Source organism: Cheilinus undulatus, linkage group 16, assembly GCF_018320785.1.
Source record: "Cheilinus undulatus linkage group 16, ASM1832078v1, whole genome shotgun sequence".
Classification (NCBI taxonomy): Eukaryota; Metazoa; Chordata; class Actinopteri; order Labriformes; family Labridae; genus Cheilinus; species Cheilinus undulatus.
The window spans coordinates 22,625,042-22,645,073 of NC_054880.1; the positions used below are offsets into that span (position 1 = coordinate 22,625,042).

Consider the following 20,032-nt stretch of genomic DNA (forward strand, 5'->3'; position numbering starts at 1 on the left):
GATCATACGGCTGAGCTCTTTTGTTTTTTACGAACAAGTAGTGTCGTGGTAAAAGAAGAGTCCAAAGACTTGAGCGTGTTTGTCTTTACTCATCAGTGATGCCCATTCAGCTCAAACCAGTGATTCTTGATCTTTTTCTCTCAACACTTCTGATAGAGGATGAATTTAAAAAGCTGCCCTCATGGCAGGTAAAATATTTTTAAACCTCTCACCACACACATTAACACATAAAAATATCTGACAATACACAGATAACCTTTGCCTTGCAGGTAGGATGTGGCACAAGGAAGGAGTTTGGCTCCAATCTTGCACAGGTGAAGACGAGGGCAAAATATGATTCTTTTTCCTTGTCTTTGTCTTCGTAGTTGTAACTTCTGGTGTAGATTTGTTAAAAAATGGTTATGGTTATGTTAGAAAATATACCAGTAAAGATGCACTATATGGACTAAAGTATTTGGCTGCCTGACTTTTACACCAACAGGGACTCCCCCAACACCTTTGCAGCTACAACAGCCGCCACTCTTCTTCGAAGGCTTCCAACAAGATTTTGGAGTGTTTCTGTGGGAATTTGTGCCCATTTATTCTGTAAAGCATTTATGTGCTCAGGCACTGATGTTGGAGAAGGCCTGGCAAAATGTGTTGGTATGCTGAAGCATTAAGATTGCCCTTCACAAGAGACCTAGCCCAAACCCTGATAAACAGCCCCATACCATTATCCCTCCAGCACCAAAATTTCACAGTTGACACAGTGCGTTCGGGAAGGTCACGCTCTCCTGGCATGCACCAAACCCAGACTCGCCCATCTGACTGCTAAACAAATAGGTTTGATTCATCAGATTTAAACACCTGAATGATGAAATGAACAGGTGTGGCCAAATACTTTTGTCTATATAGTGTAATTAATTCTTCTCAACATTTTTTCACATTTCAGTTTTCCCCTCTTAGGGTCAAAATACTCTCAGTATTAATGACAAGAATTCCTTTACAGTACGCTATCTATACCTCAAATATGAGCATGTTGAACCGTTTAAACTTTTTAAATATTAATTTATTTTCTCAATTCTCACTTCATCATGTTAAAATTACTGATCAGTTCCAAGCAGTAAAAGATGAAAGTGATTCACTTTTGGTCACACGGCTAATCCACTGACAGTTTCATTTTGGCCCTTTTACAGCCAGGATTGATTGACTGGTGGGGCTGAATAGCTGCCAAGAAAACCTGCATGTAAATATGCACAATACATTGATAAAGTGGTCTAATCTAGGCCTGTGGTGGAAAAAATAGAAATATATCTTATTAACAATAACTATTTAGGGAGCCGACTTAACACTTTCTTCCCTAGGCCCCTTTCCAGTTTTTTAGCTAGAAAATGACATACCCAGATACAGCTGAATGTTTCTCTGCAGCAACAAGGTCTACATTAATAAGCTAGTAAATAAAGATGGAACATGGCAGAAATTAAAGATTTATTATAATGCCAAGCCAAGGTTTCTGGGCTTAAAATGTCACATGACAATATCTGTTCACATTTAGACTGCTCTATGTGTCTTTCAGGAGAAGGAGGGGCTGCCTTCGATACCAGGGCCTCTCAGGATGAAAGGGTTAAATACTCCAGCTATGTTAGTCAGCCTCCCTACATAAAGATGTGCAGATAAGGTAAAATTACAACTCAACAGAGTGGGGAGGCTCGGATTTGTTGAAAATGTGTTTTTTTTTTTTTTTTTTTAAATGTAGAGGGTAATCTGATCATAACTCATCTCAAATGGGATTAAATTATTTGCCACTAGAGGGCAGTGGCTCTCTTGCACAGTTGAAATCTGACTTTAAATGATTCACTATAAAAACTAAAATGAAGTTAGAAAAAAAAGGTCAGTGAAAACAGACAAATCACATATAAAAATAATTAATAAAGACTTGATAATCTTTCAGTTCAAACACCATCCTGCCAATGACACTTCAGACTAAATTTTGTAAGAAAAAGAATACATTTATTTTATCACCACTAAAGAAACACTAGCATGTTAAATGTTGGAAGTTAAAACATTAACTCTATTCCAAAAATGTATAGGAGTATAGGGGAGCGTATTACATTTTTATTAGAAAATTACATTTGATGCATTTTTTCACTATGTCATAACCATGTGAATAATTGTTCAGTTTTCAGTTTTTTTCTGAGAGAGTAACATTTCTATCTTAGAATTACAAGAGAGGTTTCACTCTGAACAAATATTTTGTTGATACTGGTTTATTGGTGGTTTAATGTAAAAGACACTGCACAGTTTGACAGACCTTACATAAATGATGAATCTGGGCTCCAATATGAGTCTTATTTTCTGTGGTATTTCCCTTTAACCCTCCAAAGGGGCAGACGGTTACTACAGTTCATTTAACATAATGTTCCTGGCCTGTAAGCTGATACCACAGCAGAAATACATCACACACAAGTACCTCTCCCATCAGCTGGTCTGGAGGTCACATGAAGAGTCTGAGTAAGTCACACACATTAGTTTCGAGTTCCCTCTCTGGTGTCTCTGTGTGGAAAGAGACGGGGCCTGACCCTGTGTAAGAGAGGGAAACCAGACGGCTGCTTTCAAGGTGCTGAGTAAAGGAAAAAAAAAACACGAAAGTCCTGTTAAAATCACTGAGCAGCAGCAGGTTCCTTCAGCTGCAGTCACATGGATGATGAAATGTAACTCAAACCCTCAGTTGTGAAATCAAAGTTCATGTGAGAACACTCATCTCTGTGCAAGCTGCTGTGCGGGCTCAGGCAGCTTTGATGTATCTCACCTTTAGTGAATTAAAGTTAGAAAAACCAATCCAATGTAACTCAAGGCTATAAACTTTTTGATACTTATTTTTAATATCAATTTTAACACAACAACCACCATCAGGTAAAATTTAGCAGAGGCTGTTTTTTCAATAGTGTCTAACTTTGTTTTAAACATTTTAAAGTCTGTCAGTCTTGATTGTTGCGAAGTGTCAGCGGAGAAGTTGAATGCATTCAGTGAAAGAGAATCTGATGCTGGGGAAGTTGCAGGACTGAGTAATCAGTTGTGGGAGGATTTTAGATGTGATGGCTCATCATCCAACAGTGATCCAGTTCTTTTTCTGTGGTTAATCAGCTGGTCATTGTTCGTGGGTGCACTATAAAACGGGTGGATTTTTCACACTCAGTTTTAGATACAAAGAGACCCTTTATGATTGTGCTGTTAGTTGACCAAACTTACTACAACAAATTTTTCATGTCCTTATGTGTGTCATATTTCATTGCAATTTTATTTATTGTTGGCCAGTCAAAAATGGATCATGGTCTACAAGTAGCCCATGGACCACACAGTTCCTACAAAAAGTATTCTTCCCCTCGGATGTTTTATAATTTTATAAATCAAACATGGTATATATAATTTGGCTTTTTTGACAAAAAAAAAAAACTTTTATGTAAAAGTGAAAACAGATTTCTACAAAGTGATGTCAATTAAATAAAAACATGTAATGTAGAATAAGTGACTGCATAAATATTCACCCCCTGTAGGGTGACTGACCTCATTCAATAGCGGTCCACCCAATTAGTGCTAGTAGTCTCACAATAAGTGAAATGAGGATCACCCAAGTGCAGTGAATTAATCTTGATGGATTGCAGTATAATGACACCTGTGTCTGGGGGGTCAAGTCCCTAGTTAATTGGTACTCCTGGCTACCATTACACCATGAAGACAAAAGAACACTAAGCAGCTCAGAGAAAAGGTTACTGAAAAGTATAAGTTTAAAAGGTTTTAGTGTAATTTTTTTAAAGGGTGAAACATCCAAGGGGGTGAATACTTTTTATAGGCACTGTGTGGTCCATGTGTCAGTTAGAAATAGGAGAGAGAAAACTCTTTTTGAACTGCTCTCCCACATTGAGTATGTACCCCACATAAACAGTCTGATGTGTTTCAGTTTAATTTACTTAATTTCTATTCATGCTGACTTTAAGGACCCACATATTTTCTTAATTGTCTCATATTTGAATGAATGCATTTAAAAAGATGAAATAATGACAGGAGACGATATTTGTTTACTTCTGAACAGAATTTAAAGGTGCGTTCCATACAGTGTTCATCCAGAGTCCTACATATGAAGGCTCAAGCATATTTACAGAACATAGAGATATATACAGTCTTTATATAGAAAACAAAACTACTAACAAAAATAATCATCTTTTTTATAGCAGCAAAAAAAGAAGAAACTAAAGAGAAATATGTATATTTACATCTTTTTTCAAATAACAAGGCATATTATATATAGTACACTGCGCATACTTGCTTTCCCATTCTTTAAGTATTCTTCTTGATTTAATCTCTGTAAAGATCAAAGTATATAGGCATCTCTCCTCTGTCTTTAACACACTGATCTCTCAAGGTAGAGCCACACACGCTGAGTCAGGCCAGGTTGGACGTAACGGCAGTACCGCTGTGCCGCTGACAGCTGCAAGCTGGAACATGAGACAACATCGCAACATTCATTCAAAGATCAGGACGGTGGAGCCAATATGGCTGCCACTGAAAAAGTGCAAAGGCTTAACTCCCAGTTGTGGCTCTGCCTTGAGATCAAACAGAAATGAGAACAAAAAAAAAGGAAATAGTCTAGTTGGGTTAAAACACCAGAACATTAAAGACTCGTAAATAACCTCCGGTATTGCAGCCATCGATTCCAGAGTTAAGTGTAAACCAAGTGATTGCAAAGAACAGAAAACCAGGAACAAAAACAAACACTGAGATGACATTTTTAACACTCTCAACCCAGACTTTACATTTAGACTGCCCTCACACACGCACTCACTCACACAATCCAGTCCACTTGTGGAACATCTCCTGTAACAGCAAATAGAACAGCTTTAATGTATTCTTTTGGAAACTACGTGAAAGTGTCCTTTAAGTCAAGAAAGCTAAAAAAAAAAAAATAAATATCCACAGTTATATATTTTTTTCCTTTTGCAACATAAATCTACTGTTTGTCTTTCTTTTATTATGTGCAAGTTCTGTGCAATGTCAGACCCCCCCAACCCTGGTTTGCAAACATCAAAATCAAAATGATTTCAGCAGAAATCACTTCACATTCAAGAACATTTAAGTCACGAGATGGAATCAAAGGTAAGAACTCAATCTCCCAGCATGCCGAGCTGCTGTCTGAACATTCCAGAGTCTGCGTTAAAAAGGCTTGGGACATTTAAGAACAACAAAGGAAAAAAGAATCAAAGACTTTTCACTGCAACAGAACAGAAACACTCAAGTTGCACTTCAAGTATTCACGGCCTGGAGTTTCTCGTCTACACTTTAACAAGGAGTGTAGTTCAGAGCCTGCACACATCTTGTTGTTTTTCAGTATTTCTGTAGCAAGATGTGTAAGGTCTGAATTTTTTTTTTGTAAATGTGCAAAACAGAAAAATGTCACATGCTTGTTAAGAGTGAACTCACCTAGACCGAGCACAATGCTTCAGCTTTAAGAGTACATGTTGGTTTTTCTTTACACATTAAAGTTCAAACAAAAAGACACAAACATCCAGCCATGCATTAGAAAAAAACAACACATCCCTGACCTATTAGGACAATAAAGAAACAAGTTTGAGTGATTTGTACAGAGTCATACTTTGGTGTTGCACACATGCATATTGCTGTTGTCGCATGCAAACCTCCTAAACCTTACTTTTTTTTTCTTAAACTCCATATTTATCCTTAAAATGAAGTTGCGTGTCCATTATTTTTAATCCAGAATGATTTATTGCCCATGTGTTTACAGACGCCTATCAAATCTCTGCATCTGTAACTCCTCGTCATGATCCCATCTTAGCAACACAGTCAGAGCAAAAGTCTCTTTCTGCTAGGCTCAGGGACAGACTGAATGTACCTGAAATAATGGAATCTATTCTGTTCAAATATAAACAGGGATCAAATCTGCACCGACACCCCTCAAAGTGGAAGAAATAACCACATCATTGTGAGAAAATCCTCTCCAAAAAGCAAACAAATCAAAAGTCAGCTTCTCTGCTAAACACTCTAATGTGCCCTAAAGTAAAATATCCTTTCATGGGTAAAAACTCACCCGCTGCAGTTTACATTTGGATTCCTCTAATTTGCATGTTTCAGCTGCAGACTCGAGAGGAAAAGTGACCCAAATCCTTCGCCTTTCACCCTGACAGATGGAGGATAGGAAAAAAACATAGCTCGAACAGTTTTCAGAAAGGATCTCACTACAACAGACTACCCTGCTCTCCCTGCATGACCCTCACAGTCCTCTTTCTCACTGATTACCCAGGGCCAACAAAAGATCTGATTTATCAAAGACACAATCAATGCTTTCATTTTTCTCATTAATACAACCTTGTTTGTGCAGCTTTCAGCTGTTGATGCATTTCATAGATTATCTGACAAGTAACTCCTCTACAAACACTAAGTGTAGTATCAGGAGGAGTTTGATTTTAATGTATACATAATGCTTGATTAGCCTCAGAGTTTTGTTACAAATCCTACCGGGTCAGAGTTAGGCTAGAGTCTGTAATCTTACTCATTGATTATACTATGCAAAAAAATTGTTAACTCTCCAGAATGGGTAATAGTTCATCAGAGGCATGGCTAATAAAGTTTTAGCCATCAAAATAGGGACTAATCATGAGCTTTATTTAGGTTACATTTCTTTGTTTTATGCAGAATTAGGGATAATAGTTTGTAGTGTTAAAGATCAGCAATTTGATCTTTCATCTAAAGATTATAGTCTGGGGAACTGCAAGGACTCTGGATTAAAACATGCATCTCCAAACCTGAAACGGTTCCTATTTTGGGAAACACTTTATATTAAAAACACACTATAAAGCATAAGTTAAGCACAAATGAAGGGGTATGGTTAGGTTTAGGGAAAGGCTGGGGCAAAGAGTGCTTTTCTAATGCCTTACTGGTGCATCAATAAAGCAGTTATAAAAGTGTTGTGAATGATGTCATTGTACAATGCTTTTTAGATGATGACTTAAGCTTTACTTATTCACCATTTATAAATGTGTATAGTTACTAGGGCCTGCATCCACTGATGCCATTTTTTCCTGTTGCAGTGCTCGTTTTCAGCACAAAACCAGTGCAGCCTAATGTTTTCAGCATCCTGAGCACTAAAATTTCTGTGACATCAGTCTTTTTTTTTTGTTTTTTTTTTTGTCGCTGCGCTCACGGCACCGTCATTTGAAAATAGTTAAACTTTGCAAACAATACCACTTCAAGAAGTTGCAGAACTTTTGATATTACTCTGATAAACAAAAATGTTTATCTGACTTGTCTTACAAAGATGTAAATTACTAATCTATGTCTGCTGCAAATGCAAATGCAACGCAATTTTTCATAAAATAAAACATTAACAGTGCCTACCTATTCAAAACCAGAGTCAACATAAAAGCTGAGGTTATGGGCTCTGCCCATGGAAAAACATGGCTGTGGATACAGATGTTAAAAAATTTTTGTTCATTATTTTTTTCACAAAAAAAAAAAAAAATTGAAATCTTGGGAAACTCTTGGATGAGAAGACTGATCTCTTTCTTGCTTTTATGAAACTGAAACCAAATGTGTTGAGCTTAGCAAACAAGAAGGAAATAAAAAATAAACCGGGAAGAAACTTTAATTCTAAAATAGCTACTTCTCATTTTTAGTCATTTGCTAAATTTATCTTACCCTTATATGGGGAAGCTTCATATTTAGCATACAGTGAAGAGAAACGTACTCTTCAGTGTAATTTGAGGTAACCAAAGTGAATAAAAGTATTTCCCAAAATCTTAAAATGCATCTTTAAAACAGGAAGATTTCTCCTTGACTCCTCTCTTCTTTCAAGCATCAATTTAGCGTCAGACATAACAAGCATCTAAAATGTTCTTATCTGCCTCTGTTGACAGATTAGAATCAGCCGAATTCAGTGAAAGCAACACATAGAACTAGAAACACTGATCCTCCATCAATGCTCCAATAACACGCCTTTTCTAACTGCCATTAAATGCTTACAACAATGGCTAACGTGCAGCTAGACAAACACTGTGCAAACAGCATCTCTAAAAATGAAAAATAAGCAGAGAGAAAGATGCCAAATCTTCACTTCTCTTCTGCTTTCCACTGCTGTTTGGTTTGTCTCCTCTCTGCCTCTCTAGCATGCAGCATGTAGGTTAATCCGATTACTCAAAACAAAGAGAAGCATCATTCTGGGCCCTCAAAAAGTCATAAAATATTATTTGGGATTATAATGCCAACGCTTATTGCATCTATCTTTCGTGTATTTTCACCACGTTTGTCTTTATGACAGGCAACTTTAAGCTCATGCTCTACACTTCGGAGCACAGCCTCCGTAAGGCTAAATTAAAGACTTTACGTATTAAAAACAAAAAACAATCAATTGGGGGATCAGGATCGAGCGTTTTCCCCAGGAACCAGGCTTCAGGCTCAAAGATTCAAAAAATGCCACTTCCAAAAGTCTAGAGTCTTAAAGCTACAGTCACAGAGAGCTGTCAAAGTCCCACAGAGCCAGCGGTGTCGGCTCTGTTTTGGTGAACACAATGCCTTCACTGGAGACACAAAGTCAGCAGACACGCATGCTTGCTGTCATCTTCCACATCACGTAGCAAAGATTCAATCAAGCGTAATCCACATGGAGGAAGAACAATTTTCAGCATTTGAATGATTGCAGCTTCGAGGACTTGTGTTCATCGTTAACGTTCATTACTCAGGTGTTCATTCGATTGTTGGGTTGACCCCACATGAAGAGGTGTATGTGTGCGTGTATAAATCTGTGCTAGTCCCCTGAAGTTTCCTGTCCAGGTGGATGCTCGGTAGCACCTCCTAGAGGCCCTGAGAGACAGAGACGACCTCTCCTTAAAACCTTGAATTGCTCACAGATGACCCATGACGGATCATTTGGACATCCGTGAGGGTTTAGTGGAAGGAATTTTCACTGACGGCTTCAACAGCACTGGGACCACTATGCTTGTTGGTCTGATGTATGCTGGTCCCTCAGCAGATTTAGGCATTTCCCTCCTAAATCAAGACACAACAATCCAGAAAAGCCAGTCAATATAAGTGTGGACACAAAGGGTTGACCAAACTGAGGACGATGATGGCAGCACATCTAGAAGTCTCTCCTTTAGCTGTGATTAAAATGTCACTTTAGTCGTTTCTGCTGTGTCTGTCGATGAGGCCGACCAATCACAGAGCAGACTCGTTCTCCATGTGACAGGAAGTGGTGGTGGTGGTGGCCTTGCCTGCCTTGTTAAGTTTCAGGAAGCTGGGTTTCTCTATAAACACAGCCACTTCACTGCCAATGGGATTTTCCTGCTTTGTCAAGGCGCGTTTCTCTGAAGCTTTGGCTGAGTCCACGTCCCTGTTGATCAAAATCAAATCAGAAATGTTAGGAATGAATCCTCAACAAAAAAAGAATAGCTACGAATGCTGCTAACCTAGGCTAATCATCTGGTTTGAAGCATCATATTCATCATAAAGCCCAGACACGAGAGAGGTAAATCTCCTTTTACTAATATGTTTACAGAAAAGATTTTCTCACCGGCTGTTTGGAGTCGGGTAAATAACCAAGAAGCAGGCAGTGAAGAATCCAAGGAGGGAGCCCCCAGAGGCCACCATGGGAATGACACGAACACTGCCAACTGCCTCCACTACAGCACCCAGAGCTGACGCCACCAAGATCTGACTGATGTATACCTGTGGAAATACAGACACATTCAGGTAAAAATCTGTGCGTTTAAGACATAAGACGTAACTACTGCAGAGGCTCCCAACCTTTTCTCCCTTAAGTCCCCCTCCACTCGTATCTCAGTAAAGCTAAGCAAATTAAACATTAACTTTAATTGTTTTAATTGACAGTGAAGATTTCTGTGTTTCCACCATTCAATGTACAACTGGTTAGCTGTTAGCTGACTTTAGAAAAGGTCAAAGAAAAGAAAATCTGATGGTAACCAGCTGAAAAGGAGGCATACTGCAACCTTATGTAGTGGAGTTGAAAACATAGTACACTAGTCAATAAACAGATTTAAAGGTCACGTTAACCCCTTTAAGACAAGTTTATATTGGTCTCAGAGGTCCCCAAAACATGCCTGTGAAGTTTGTTGCTGAAAAAACACTCCGGTATAGGATTTCCTCATCTCTAAAAACCCTCTGTTTCAGCCCTGCTCTGAAAGAGCTGTTTCTGTCTGTGGCTTTAAATGTTACTGAGCTGTCTGACTCCGCCCCTCTCAGGAAATGGATGTGGCCTCCTGTCAGGACAGGACAGGAGGGCAGAACCTTCTTCAAAGCAGAGAGGGCAAACCAAACCTGGGGGCGATGCTTACTCTCCACATGACATCATGAGGGGAAAATCTGAGAATGGCTTGTTTCAGCACACATTTTTTGAAAGGTGGAGAAAAGCCTGAAAAATGTATTTTCCATAATATGTGACCTTTAAATAGATCCAGTAGAATATCCTAATCAACATATAACTGTATCTTTACTTAACTGTGTAAAAGTCGACTGTAACAAGAAACTCACTTTCCAACCAAGACTCAAATTCAAGTTAAAACGAGAAAGGAAGGAAGGAAATAAGGCTGAATAGAATTATAAGGAGCCTAGCATAAGTTTTACAGGCCTTTAAGATGTCAAATTAAAATAGTCAGTGTTGCTTCTGTCCATTCTATAGGCAAACTAAAGTTGGTCCAAAAAAACCTTTCACCAGCTTTATAATCTCCAACTTAATGAGTTTCTGGAAGTTTTTCATCACCACTGAGGAACTTTAGGAACTCTGCACTAGAAGAGAAATTGTGATGATAACTCAGAAAGTGCACTTTGTTGCAAATTCAAATAGAAAAATTAACCCTTACCTGGCACGATAAGATGGCACAGTCGATGCCAAAGCCTCTGCGGGAGTTACCAGGACTGTGCTGGATGTACTGCAGGAGAAAGATACAGTTACTGAATGCAACTGAAAAACACAATTAAAACCTTAACAGGTTGTGAAACAGACTGAAATAATAGTCAATCCTTTTCATGACCTACAAAAGCAAATAAGACCATCAACAACTATCATTTTTCCATGAATACATTTTGAATGTTCAAGATTTCAAAGGCAGACAAATACTAAGAAAAACCTAAAATCTGTTTTTCAAAAAATAATTCTTCCCTTAAAATATAAGTTGTACAACAAATCAGGAACATGTAATTATATTTTTCAGTGAGTATATGTGCACCTCTTTCATTTCATGGTACTGTCCCAGCAGAGCGTAAGGACAGTAGGAGATACTCATGGAGATGATGCCCATGCTGCTGATCATCACCATGGCAACATACACATTAGGAAAGATAGCCATGACAGCAGTTCCTACAGACAGAAGAAATATAAAGAGTTATTACTGTATGTGGCACATTCAGTTTGTTCTCCTAAGTGCTATTCTGCTGTGGTTTATACCTATTGAAAAACCAAGCGTTCCCAGGATGTAGATGACCTTAATGCCTAGGTCGAAGTTGTCAAGATACTTCTGAAGAACAGCTGGAGAAGATGAAAAAGTTGGATGGTTAGTCCAGAAATCCATACCTCACTCCCTTTATGATGTTATCTCTTGAGTTCAGTGTGTTACCTGAGCATGTGGCAGCAGTCATGGCATAAATAACCAGTCCCCAACATCCCATCTGAACTCCTCTGTGGTAGTTATCCAGCAGAGTCGAGTTGGCAGAAGCCTAAGACAGAGAAAAAGAAGAAAAAACACATGTTGGCTTACAGCAGCAATGTGGATTAATGCACATTTACCATGAGACTAAAGAGATAAAGAGACGGAGTCGAGGACAAAAACAGCAAAAAACAAAAAACAAAAAAAACAAAAAAAAAAAAATAGGTGATTCTGATTCTTTTCTAGTTGTGTTTTTTTTAATTACGTCTTGTTGGTTTTCGTGACTTTAGGGCAGATTTTTTTCTTTTTAACTAATAGAAATAATGTAACAGACAAAATGAAAAACAAGCTTTCTTCACCTCACTACCATTTAAGGTTTTCCAGTTGATTTGAACTAGAAGATGTCTTCAATTAAATAAGCAGTAAGTGAGCTTATGCAACAAAATGTTTTTCGCTGCTTCATCTCGTACCGTTGGATCTCCATGGTAGATGACTTGTCCCATGAAATCAGTGAAGAAGACTGCCTCAGCAATGATAGAGAACCAGGTGAGCAGGTGACAGGCGCACAACCGCAGCAGTTCAGGAGGCATCTTTAGCATGGAGAGCCACAGCAGCCGCACAGTTGTCTCAACCTAAAGAGACAAAACAAGATTAGACCCATGAAGACGCACTGGAAATACATGACACACCTAGAAAGTAATGTTGGTGCTATCATTCCTTACCTCTCCCTCTTCGCTCTCCGTGTCCCCGCTGGAGGAGTTAGTGTTCCCGCTGCGGTGTCTGTTTCTCTGTTTGCTCCTCCTTCTGTGTCTGGCTTCCACTTCATACAGGTCGTTCATGCTGCGAGACGGTTTGATGAGAAAAGCGGCGTTGGCTCGCCGGTAGCGGTAGCGGTGGCTCCCTACTCGGCCGTAGTAGGAGAAAGTGCAGGACGGCTGACGGTAGAAGGTATGACGGTGACGGGACTGACGCATGGGGGCTCCTGTACTGGCAGCTGAAATAAAAAATAGTAATTATTTTAGTAAAAATATATGAAATCTTATTGTTCAATGTTTGGATCTACTTCTGTGAGGAATATGTGAAATTGCAAAGCAGGAAGATTTCGGATTTCATGACATTTCAAACTTGAAATATGGTTTTTCATTCATAAATTCCTTCATCTTACTGACTTAAATAATCTAGACTTGTAAACATGAAAATACTGACCCTTGACCATTCCCGCTCTGTGTGCCTGTCCTTTAGAGCTCAGTCTATTAGCGTTGTCTCTGTCAGCGGTTGTCACACTGGCTAAAAGCCTCCCATTTAGTGTCCTCTGCTCATTGAGCTGGTTGTTCAGCAGCGCCTCTTGCCCGTCATCGTTTTCCATTTCTTGTAAGAAAGCAGACAGTCGGGAGATCCTGGAGTTGGGAGCATGGTTGTTAGTTTGGTGGCGAAGCAGGTCCTGACTTCCCGCGCTGCTGCTGCGTCTGATGTTGCCAAACTTTTGGGGCGGAGTGTTGTGGATGGGATTGAAGAAAGAACTGGTCATAGGAGGTGAGCCGTGGTAGGGTGAGAGGCGATCAGCGAAGATGGACGGCTCTATGTGGCAGAGGAACAATGCATCGTGGTCCATGTGGTCGAGAGTGGCGTCTGCCATGGCGAGAACACTGTCACTTTTACCTGAAGAAAGACAAACATAAAAAGATCAGTTTATGTTACTTATTAAGAAAAAAAGACGAGAAGAGATGGTGGTGCTTTGAAAAAAACGATTTCTTGAATAATAAACAAGGTGATCAAACATTGATCACTGTCATTAGTTCAACCTCCAACCTCCGACCCTTGTGACAGTACGGACAAATCTACTACTAACTGAGAACCCTCACCTACATCTGCCTCTTATTTGTAGTTTTTTATTTTTAGGATTCTTCTCAGCAAAAACTCCACTCCATAAGTTGTATCAATAAAACAGTAAACTACTACATTAGGTAGATACATTTTTGCATATAAGTTGAGAAAAGTGGTTTAACAGTGACTTCCCTTTATCTTATTTCCCCTTGACCAGGTACATAGCATTGTTCTGATGAGTTTCTAAATTCCAGTATCAGTTTCTCAGACCCCATACTGCTTCTGTTATAACTTACAATTGTTTGTTAATAAAGTTTGTTCATCATAAATTGTTAAGAACCACTGATACAGATCCTGAAATGTTGAACAAGTCTCTTCAGGAAAGGACAAGGACACAAATGAATTGTTTAGATCTATTTTGAACTGATTTTCCAATTTATTACAATTACTTTAATCCATATAGTGTTGGTCAGAGCTGTGATTAAAACTAGCCAAGAGTATAAACTTACTTCTCACAAGCTCAACCTCTAGGAAGTCCATATCCCCATGCTCTGATTGGTCGTCTCCATAGGGGTCATAGAGGTCATAGCTGTCCAGCGTGTCGTCCTCTCCTATCAGTTCCAGCTTGGGGGCGAGAAGTCCAGTCCTGCCGTTTGCTGATGGTGGAGGGTGGGTGCGATCTGGACTCTCCTGGTGTAAATAAAGGGAGAGAGGCACATTTTATGACAACGGCCCAGATTTGTCTTACATACAATCAAACTTTAAAGTGCAGATATGTTTTACCTGGTCGATCCTGTCATGTTGAGGCGAGTACTGCTGTTCCTCGATGCTGAAGAGATGTAACACCACAGACACCGAGAAGAGGATGGCAGCGAAGAAGAACAGGATCTGTTCCTGGGACTTGAAGGCTGCTCCAAGGAAGGTGTGTGTCCAGTCCAAACCCCCTAGGGCATAGCCGACCGCACCACCAAGACCTGAGCACATGGACAAAGAGTTAGACTTAGAAAAGAGGGGAAGAGAGGTGTCATTATTGACTTTACAATCAATACATCATTTCTGTGCATTAAAATTCCGTTTTTGTTTTTTTTTTTGTTTCATTTAAACCCACTGAAAGTTACATATGTGTGAAATGCTTGTATGCTGTACCTGCAGAGGCGGCATGGATGTTAAGTGCCATGTCTTGTTCTTCTGTGTCAGCAACGTCCAGCAAGTACGCTCTGATTGGTCCCTCTGTTGCGTCTGCACAAAAGTCTAACACCACCACGCCGAGCACAGTGAGGACAATTCCTATAGGCTGTTTCCCCGGCTCATCGCCCATCGACAGACCTAACAGAAAGACACACATCATCAAAGAAATTTTATGGTATTTTCTAGTGAAATTTTCCATGTGCAGTGAGTTTTTGAGGGGCCAAATTACAAAATAAACACATATTCGAGTCCAACATGTCTAGCGGTCTCACACTGTGCTGGCTTACAACCATTCGCTATTTTGAATAGGAATTTAAATTCTTTTTACAAGACTTTCTGAGGTTTCACTGATTACGTATGCCATATTTTCATGCAGACTCTTGATATTCTCCAAGGATTTTGATTTCAGTGCTAATATACACATGCATTTATAAGGGTATGATGCAATGATAGTTTCCGAAAACAGCAAAAATAAAACCCAACATAATGTACAAATAAAAATTGATTAAAAATCAATCATGAATGTACGTCTCTGAGAGAGCACGGTCTCAGGAAGATAAAATATAATCACCCTCCATACATAAACATACGTTATTATTCAATACTGTGACCAGAGCTTTGGATGTGATCAGCTGATTATGATTATGGAGACACAAAACTTGTAAATACAAAGATATGACAGACATCCCCTCATTTCCCATCGGTCTTTGCATGATGTATATGACTTTCTGTGTCTAGTTACATCTGCAGCCAAGTCCTGGCCCTCCAGCGGAACGATCTGTGTTCATGTCTGAGCCAAGCGGCAACCTTGGGTGCTGTAAAATGCTTGAAATACCATGTGGACATAAAAACTGCAGTTCTTTAAGTGTCCACTTGAGGCTTGCTCCAAAAACACCTCAATCCCAGTTGAATGCCATATGAAAATGCCCATTTTGAAATCAGAATTTAAAAAATTGAATACTTTTTAAGACTATTTTCAAGACCCTCTACATACATCCTAAGGCCCCATTGCATCTTCAATTTCTAACACAGTTACATTGTTGACACAGTTATGTCCATTGTTTTGTAAAGATTGCAAGACAGAAATGTAACAACACAGTCAAAAAATGCAGAATAGGATTTGCTACTGTAGTATGCAAAAAAAGCTTTATTTGTGATTCTAGCAGTGCTAAAATTAACAGACTCTGCTTGGACTACACTGTGCTGCTTTTATTTGCAAAATCCTGTTAAAATTTTAATTATTATAGTTAACTTGCTAGCTAGAGAAACAGCAGTGCTTTAGGGGGGCTCTGATAGCTTAATGGGCCAGAACAGAAACAAGACTGATGCTGGTTTCGATCAGAATCTCACTTGTTCTTAACACTAGCCAAAAGAAAAAAAATTGAGCTGACAACCTCTTTTGACAAATAAAAAAATTCAAAACATCTACAAGATTTAAGCTCTTTTTGTTTTAAAGGCCTTAATTTTATTTTATTTTTTATTTTTTTGCCAAATTGACTCATCAACTTTTAATACTTAAAGACCCTGAAGACACCCTCTGTACATGGGCACCTGCTCCACCGACTGAGCCACTGTAGAAGTTGATTTTTTCTCTGTCTTATCTGTTATAATAATACATTTTCATATTTAGGGGCATAGTTGAACTCACTGACCAGTAGTCACATTTCCTGGAGGCTTGAAGCCCACTTCAGCTCCAGTTCTTTCCCTGTTTTCTACATTGATCTCAAGTTAGGTGGAGATTGCATTTTATTCGCAGTTGTCATATTTGGGCTTCCTACACCTCTCCAGAAATAATTTGGTGACATCATTGAGACTATGTCCATTTTTTATATAGTCTAAGAGAGAAATGTATGAAAAACCAGCTTTAAATGTATTTGTTTGTGTATTCGTAAATGTGTGAATGTGTATGGGTTCGAGACAGACAGGGAGCGATCAGAGGCGGTGTGACGCATCATGACTTACCAAACTGAAATCTATCAACAACCAGAAACAAATGATCATAGAAAGAAAAGCAGAGTGTGTGTATGTTTCTCTATGTGTGTGTTTGAATGAGTGTGTGGGACAATGGGGCAGCCGTACTTACTAGCCAGTCAGACAGACAGGAAGTGGATTGTGATTGGTGAAAAGGGGGAAGCAAACAGGAAGCATTTCCCTGTGAACTGCCTGCTCCTGTGTTCCCATGTCAACACACACACACAAACACAGACTCTCATATACAGGTTACTACAGTTTTCCCATGTCACCCTGTGTTGTTCTCACACATTCACATATATACAAAACCACGGAAACGTACATTTTCTCTCTCTTACTCTCTCATATTACTCAAACATACAGGTCAGCGGTGTTTTCCCATGTTAACCCCTCTGGCGAGGTACTCTCTCTCTCTCTCTCTCTCTCTCTCTCTCTCTTTCTTACCCACAACACTCTGATGCCCTAAAACGACCCGAGAGTCTGACGCTTTTGTAGAAGAACGTAGAACAAAACCCAGCAGAAGTGAATTTGCTGACAAAAATCAGTCCACTCTGTTCTCATTATTATTATGTGTATTGTTTTGATAATTCATCTTATTTCACTCTTCTTGGAGACATGTTAAATAATACCACCTTTTGCTCTACTGTATATTTTACACCCTGACTCTCTGCATTTGGATATGTAAAACTGTCCACATATTAACACCACAGTTTTAAATTATGAAGACTAATGGGAAAAAGAGCTGGATGTTGGATTAAATATATAAATAGCTGCTGGCTGCAACAGAATTTAGGATTAATATATCCAGTTTCTATTGGTTGTCTTATCAATATGCCAATTACACAAACTTACACTGCCACTGTTTGTTGATGTGTCTGTGTTTACTTAACAACTGGAACTACACTTATAGGGTGAAGAAAGAGATCAATAAATGTACATAGCATAACTGAAAGCAAATCAATTTGTTTGATTGGGTTGTGTCCTTGAAGTGACATGAAAGTGGCATAACAAGCTGAAGGTCAGACTGAGGATAACATCCGTTTCTGTACAAATACACAACCCTCAGGCTGAATCTCAAACTCCTGCACCTGGAAAGTGATTGAGTGCATGAGGCTGCAAGGGCTTGAAGTGGTAGAAACAGGAATGGGACAGCCCTTTGCTTTTTTGACAGTCGGCATCTTGTAGAGCTTAAAACAAAGATAAAAACAAGTGTGCCTTACCCATAGACCTATGTTTTCAGTGGATGAAGGCTGTTTTATACAATATACTTACAGGGAAAAATACTTCCTTTTTTTGCACCTTCCATGTTTTTTGTTTACAGTTACGCTCTTTTCACTTCACTTTTGTAGCGTTAACCAGCAGGCATCCCAAAGAATCCCTGTCATACATCACAATGCAATGAATTACAGGTAATTCCCTCACACTAAGTCTGCAGAGATGCCCACTCACGGAAATGGTGCATGAAGGGCTCAAAAAGTCAGTGAGAGATCCCTCACATACCTTATGATTTGACAGTGGGACAGCCCTAAGCCCTCATGGACTTAGCGGGAGCTCGCCTCAAAGTCAGTGAGTGTGTGAGTGTGGACATCGGGATTGGGCGTCAGTTTCATATTATTTATGCTCTTCTGTTCTAAAATGAGCTGTCTGATTCTTGTATTTCCTGTGAATCAAGCATGAATGTTTGGTAAAACTGTAGTGTTTTATAGTTATATTTTGCAGTTTAATTCCCACTAAGGCTGTGATAGCCTCAGTAGGTTTGGATAGCAATCTTAATGGATGGCACATAGAGGATTTCTGCAATTTGACACCCAAATGTAGCAACAACATGGCACATTGATTTTGTATGAGTGTTGTTATGCCGGGATGACGGTAGGACATTGTATTTGGTCTGTTGTGCTATGCTGTTTCAAAATTATAAAGGAAGTGATGAAGGCTTAAATAGCTTACAGGGTAACTAAATTTTAAAAAATACCTTTAGATTACTTGATACCTTCAGAAGGCCTTTAAATGAAACAGCCCTTTTAAACTTGAAGAAGGCAGTCACTATGCCAAATTCTTACACAAAATGAAGAATTCAAATACCTTTTACTCAAATGTTGAGAGTTAGACTAGAATTATTAAACAACATTACACATTAACTGCAATTTTAAACATTTAATAAGGCTTTTAACCCATTTTTACCTCACATTAGCTATATCCTGCTATCTTTAATATGCATGATGATTGCCATGATATTTACAGTCACTAATTAATTTAATCTAATTAATTATTAATCTAATCTAATGTCTTTGGTCTGTGGAGGAAGCCGGAGAGAGAACCAACACATACCCAAGGGGAGCATGGAAACTCCACACCCGTCTGACTGATAATCAAACTGGGGACCTTCCAGGTGAGGTGACAGCACTCACCATTGCACCACTGTGCAACCCCTAAATTAATATATATTTTACTAAAAATGATCAAATCTTTCACTTTTGATGAACAGCCTTTGTGGCAATTTTAAATTGAATATCCTCACAGGAAATGGGGCTTGCAACTCTATCTCTTCCAACTTGCATTTATTACTTTGTTAGTGAAACAAAAAACAAAACAATAAAACATGATGCTGATAAGTGTAAATTAATGAAAGGAAAACCTGTTCAAAACAAGAATTTAAAAGGAAAACTTCTTCTCTTTCTTACTCTCATACAGTTTTGTAGTTGAACTTGAGTTGAAACAGAAAAATGTCACACACTCACCTATCAGTGATCCGTTCAGAAACAAAGCCACTCCGATCAGAGTTCCTATACACAGGGCAAGGATGAAGGGTCTCCTCCTGCCCCAGCGCAGGGTGCAGCGGTCGCTGGCTGAGCCGATCAGAGGAGTGAACATGAGGCCAAGGACTGGACTGAGGAACCATGTCAGACTGTAGTACTGCTCTGGAAGACCTGAAAACACACACAGTGCAGAGTTACAGAAATATGCAGGTGAAGTGAGGTGACATTAGTCTGTCTTCCACCAGAGGGTGCAAGTAACATGCTTATTATAGGAGTGCAACTGGATTTTTGATTTGACTAATTTCAATAATGCTGACTACTTTAAAACTGAGATCAGCCTTTAAGACAAAACTAAAGGAATACAATTAACCTATTAATCAGCAACTTAAAATGAAGTTACTTCAGTGAAAATTAAATTGAAAAATGTCTGAATGTATTTAACTTTAATCTAACCTCACGTTACATCTTTCTGATGTCGAAGGTAAACATAAAGATGATCAGATAAAAACTTGTTTTTCACATTTTTCAAAGTTATGTCGACAATAGGATGAGTATAACTTGATAGACAAGTATGTTAAGATTAATGCCACAGATGACTACAGTGAGTTTGCAGTCAAAGATGAAGCACTCAGAGATAATTAAACTGTT

The 20,032-nt window shown here is 38.9% G+C and overlaps 1 protein-coding gene across 2 annotated transcripts in view; it reads right to left on the reverse strand.

The window, feature by feature from the left end:
* Window positions 1–4,066: 4,066 nt before the first annotated feature.
* LOC121523401 (solute carrier family 45 member 4) overlaps window positions 4,067–20,032 on the reverse strand; it is a 76,851-nt gene continuing 60,885 nt past the window's right edge. For both annotated transcript variants that reach the window (XM_041808286.1, XM_041808287.1), the window contains 13 exons: window positions 19,367–19,555; window positions 14,616–14,795; window positions 14,253–14,443; window positions 13,979–14,159; window positions 12,852–13,304; window positions 12,368–12,639; window positions 12,116–12,277; window positions 11,616–11,715; window positions 11,447–11,527; window positions 11,229–11,359; window positions 10,863–10,931; window positions 9,557–9,711; window positions 4,067–9,376 (listed from right to left, as the gene is read on the reverse strand). In XM_041808286.1, coding sequence (XP_041664220.1) covers window positions 9,202–9,376; window positions 9,557–9,711; window positions 10,863–10,931; window positions 11,229–11,359; window positions 11,447–11,527; window positions 11,616–11,715; window positions 12,116–12,277; window positions 12,368–12,639; window positions 12,852–13,304; window positions 13,979–14,159; window positions 14,253–14,443; window positions 14,616–14,795; window positions 19,367–19,555 — 2,339 coding nt within the window. In that variant the 3' untranslated portion in view covers window positions 4,067–9,201. The remainder of the gene's footprint in view (window positions 9,377–9,556; window positions 9,712–10,862; window positions 10,932–11,228; window positions 11,360–11,446; window positions 11,528–11,615; window positions 11,716–12,115; window positions 12,278–12,367; window positions 12,640–12,851; window positions 13,305–13,978; window positions 14,160–14,252; window positions 14,444–14,615; window positions 14,796–19,366; window positions 19,556–20,032) is intronic.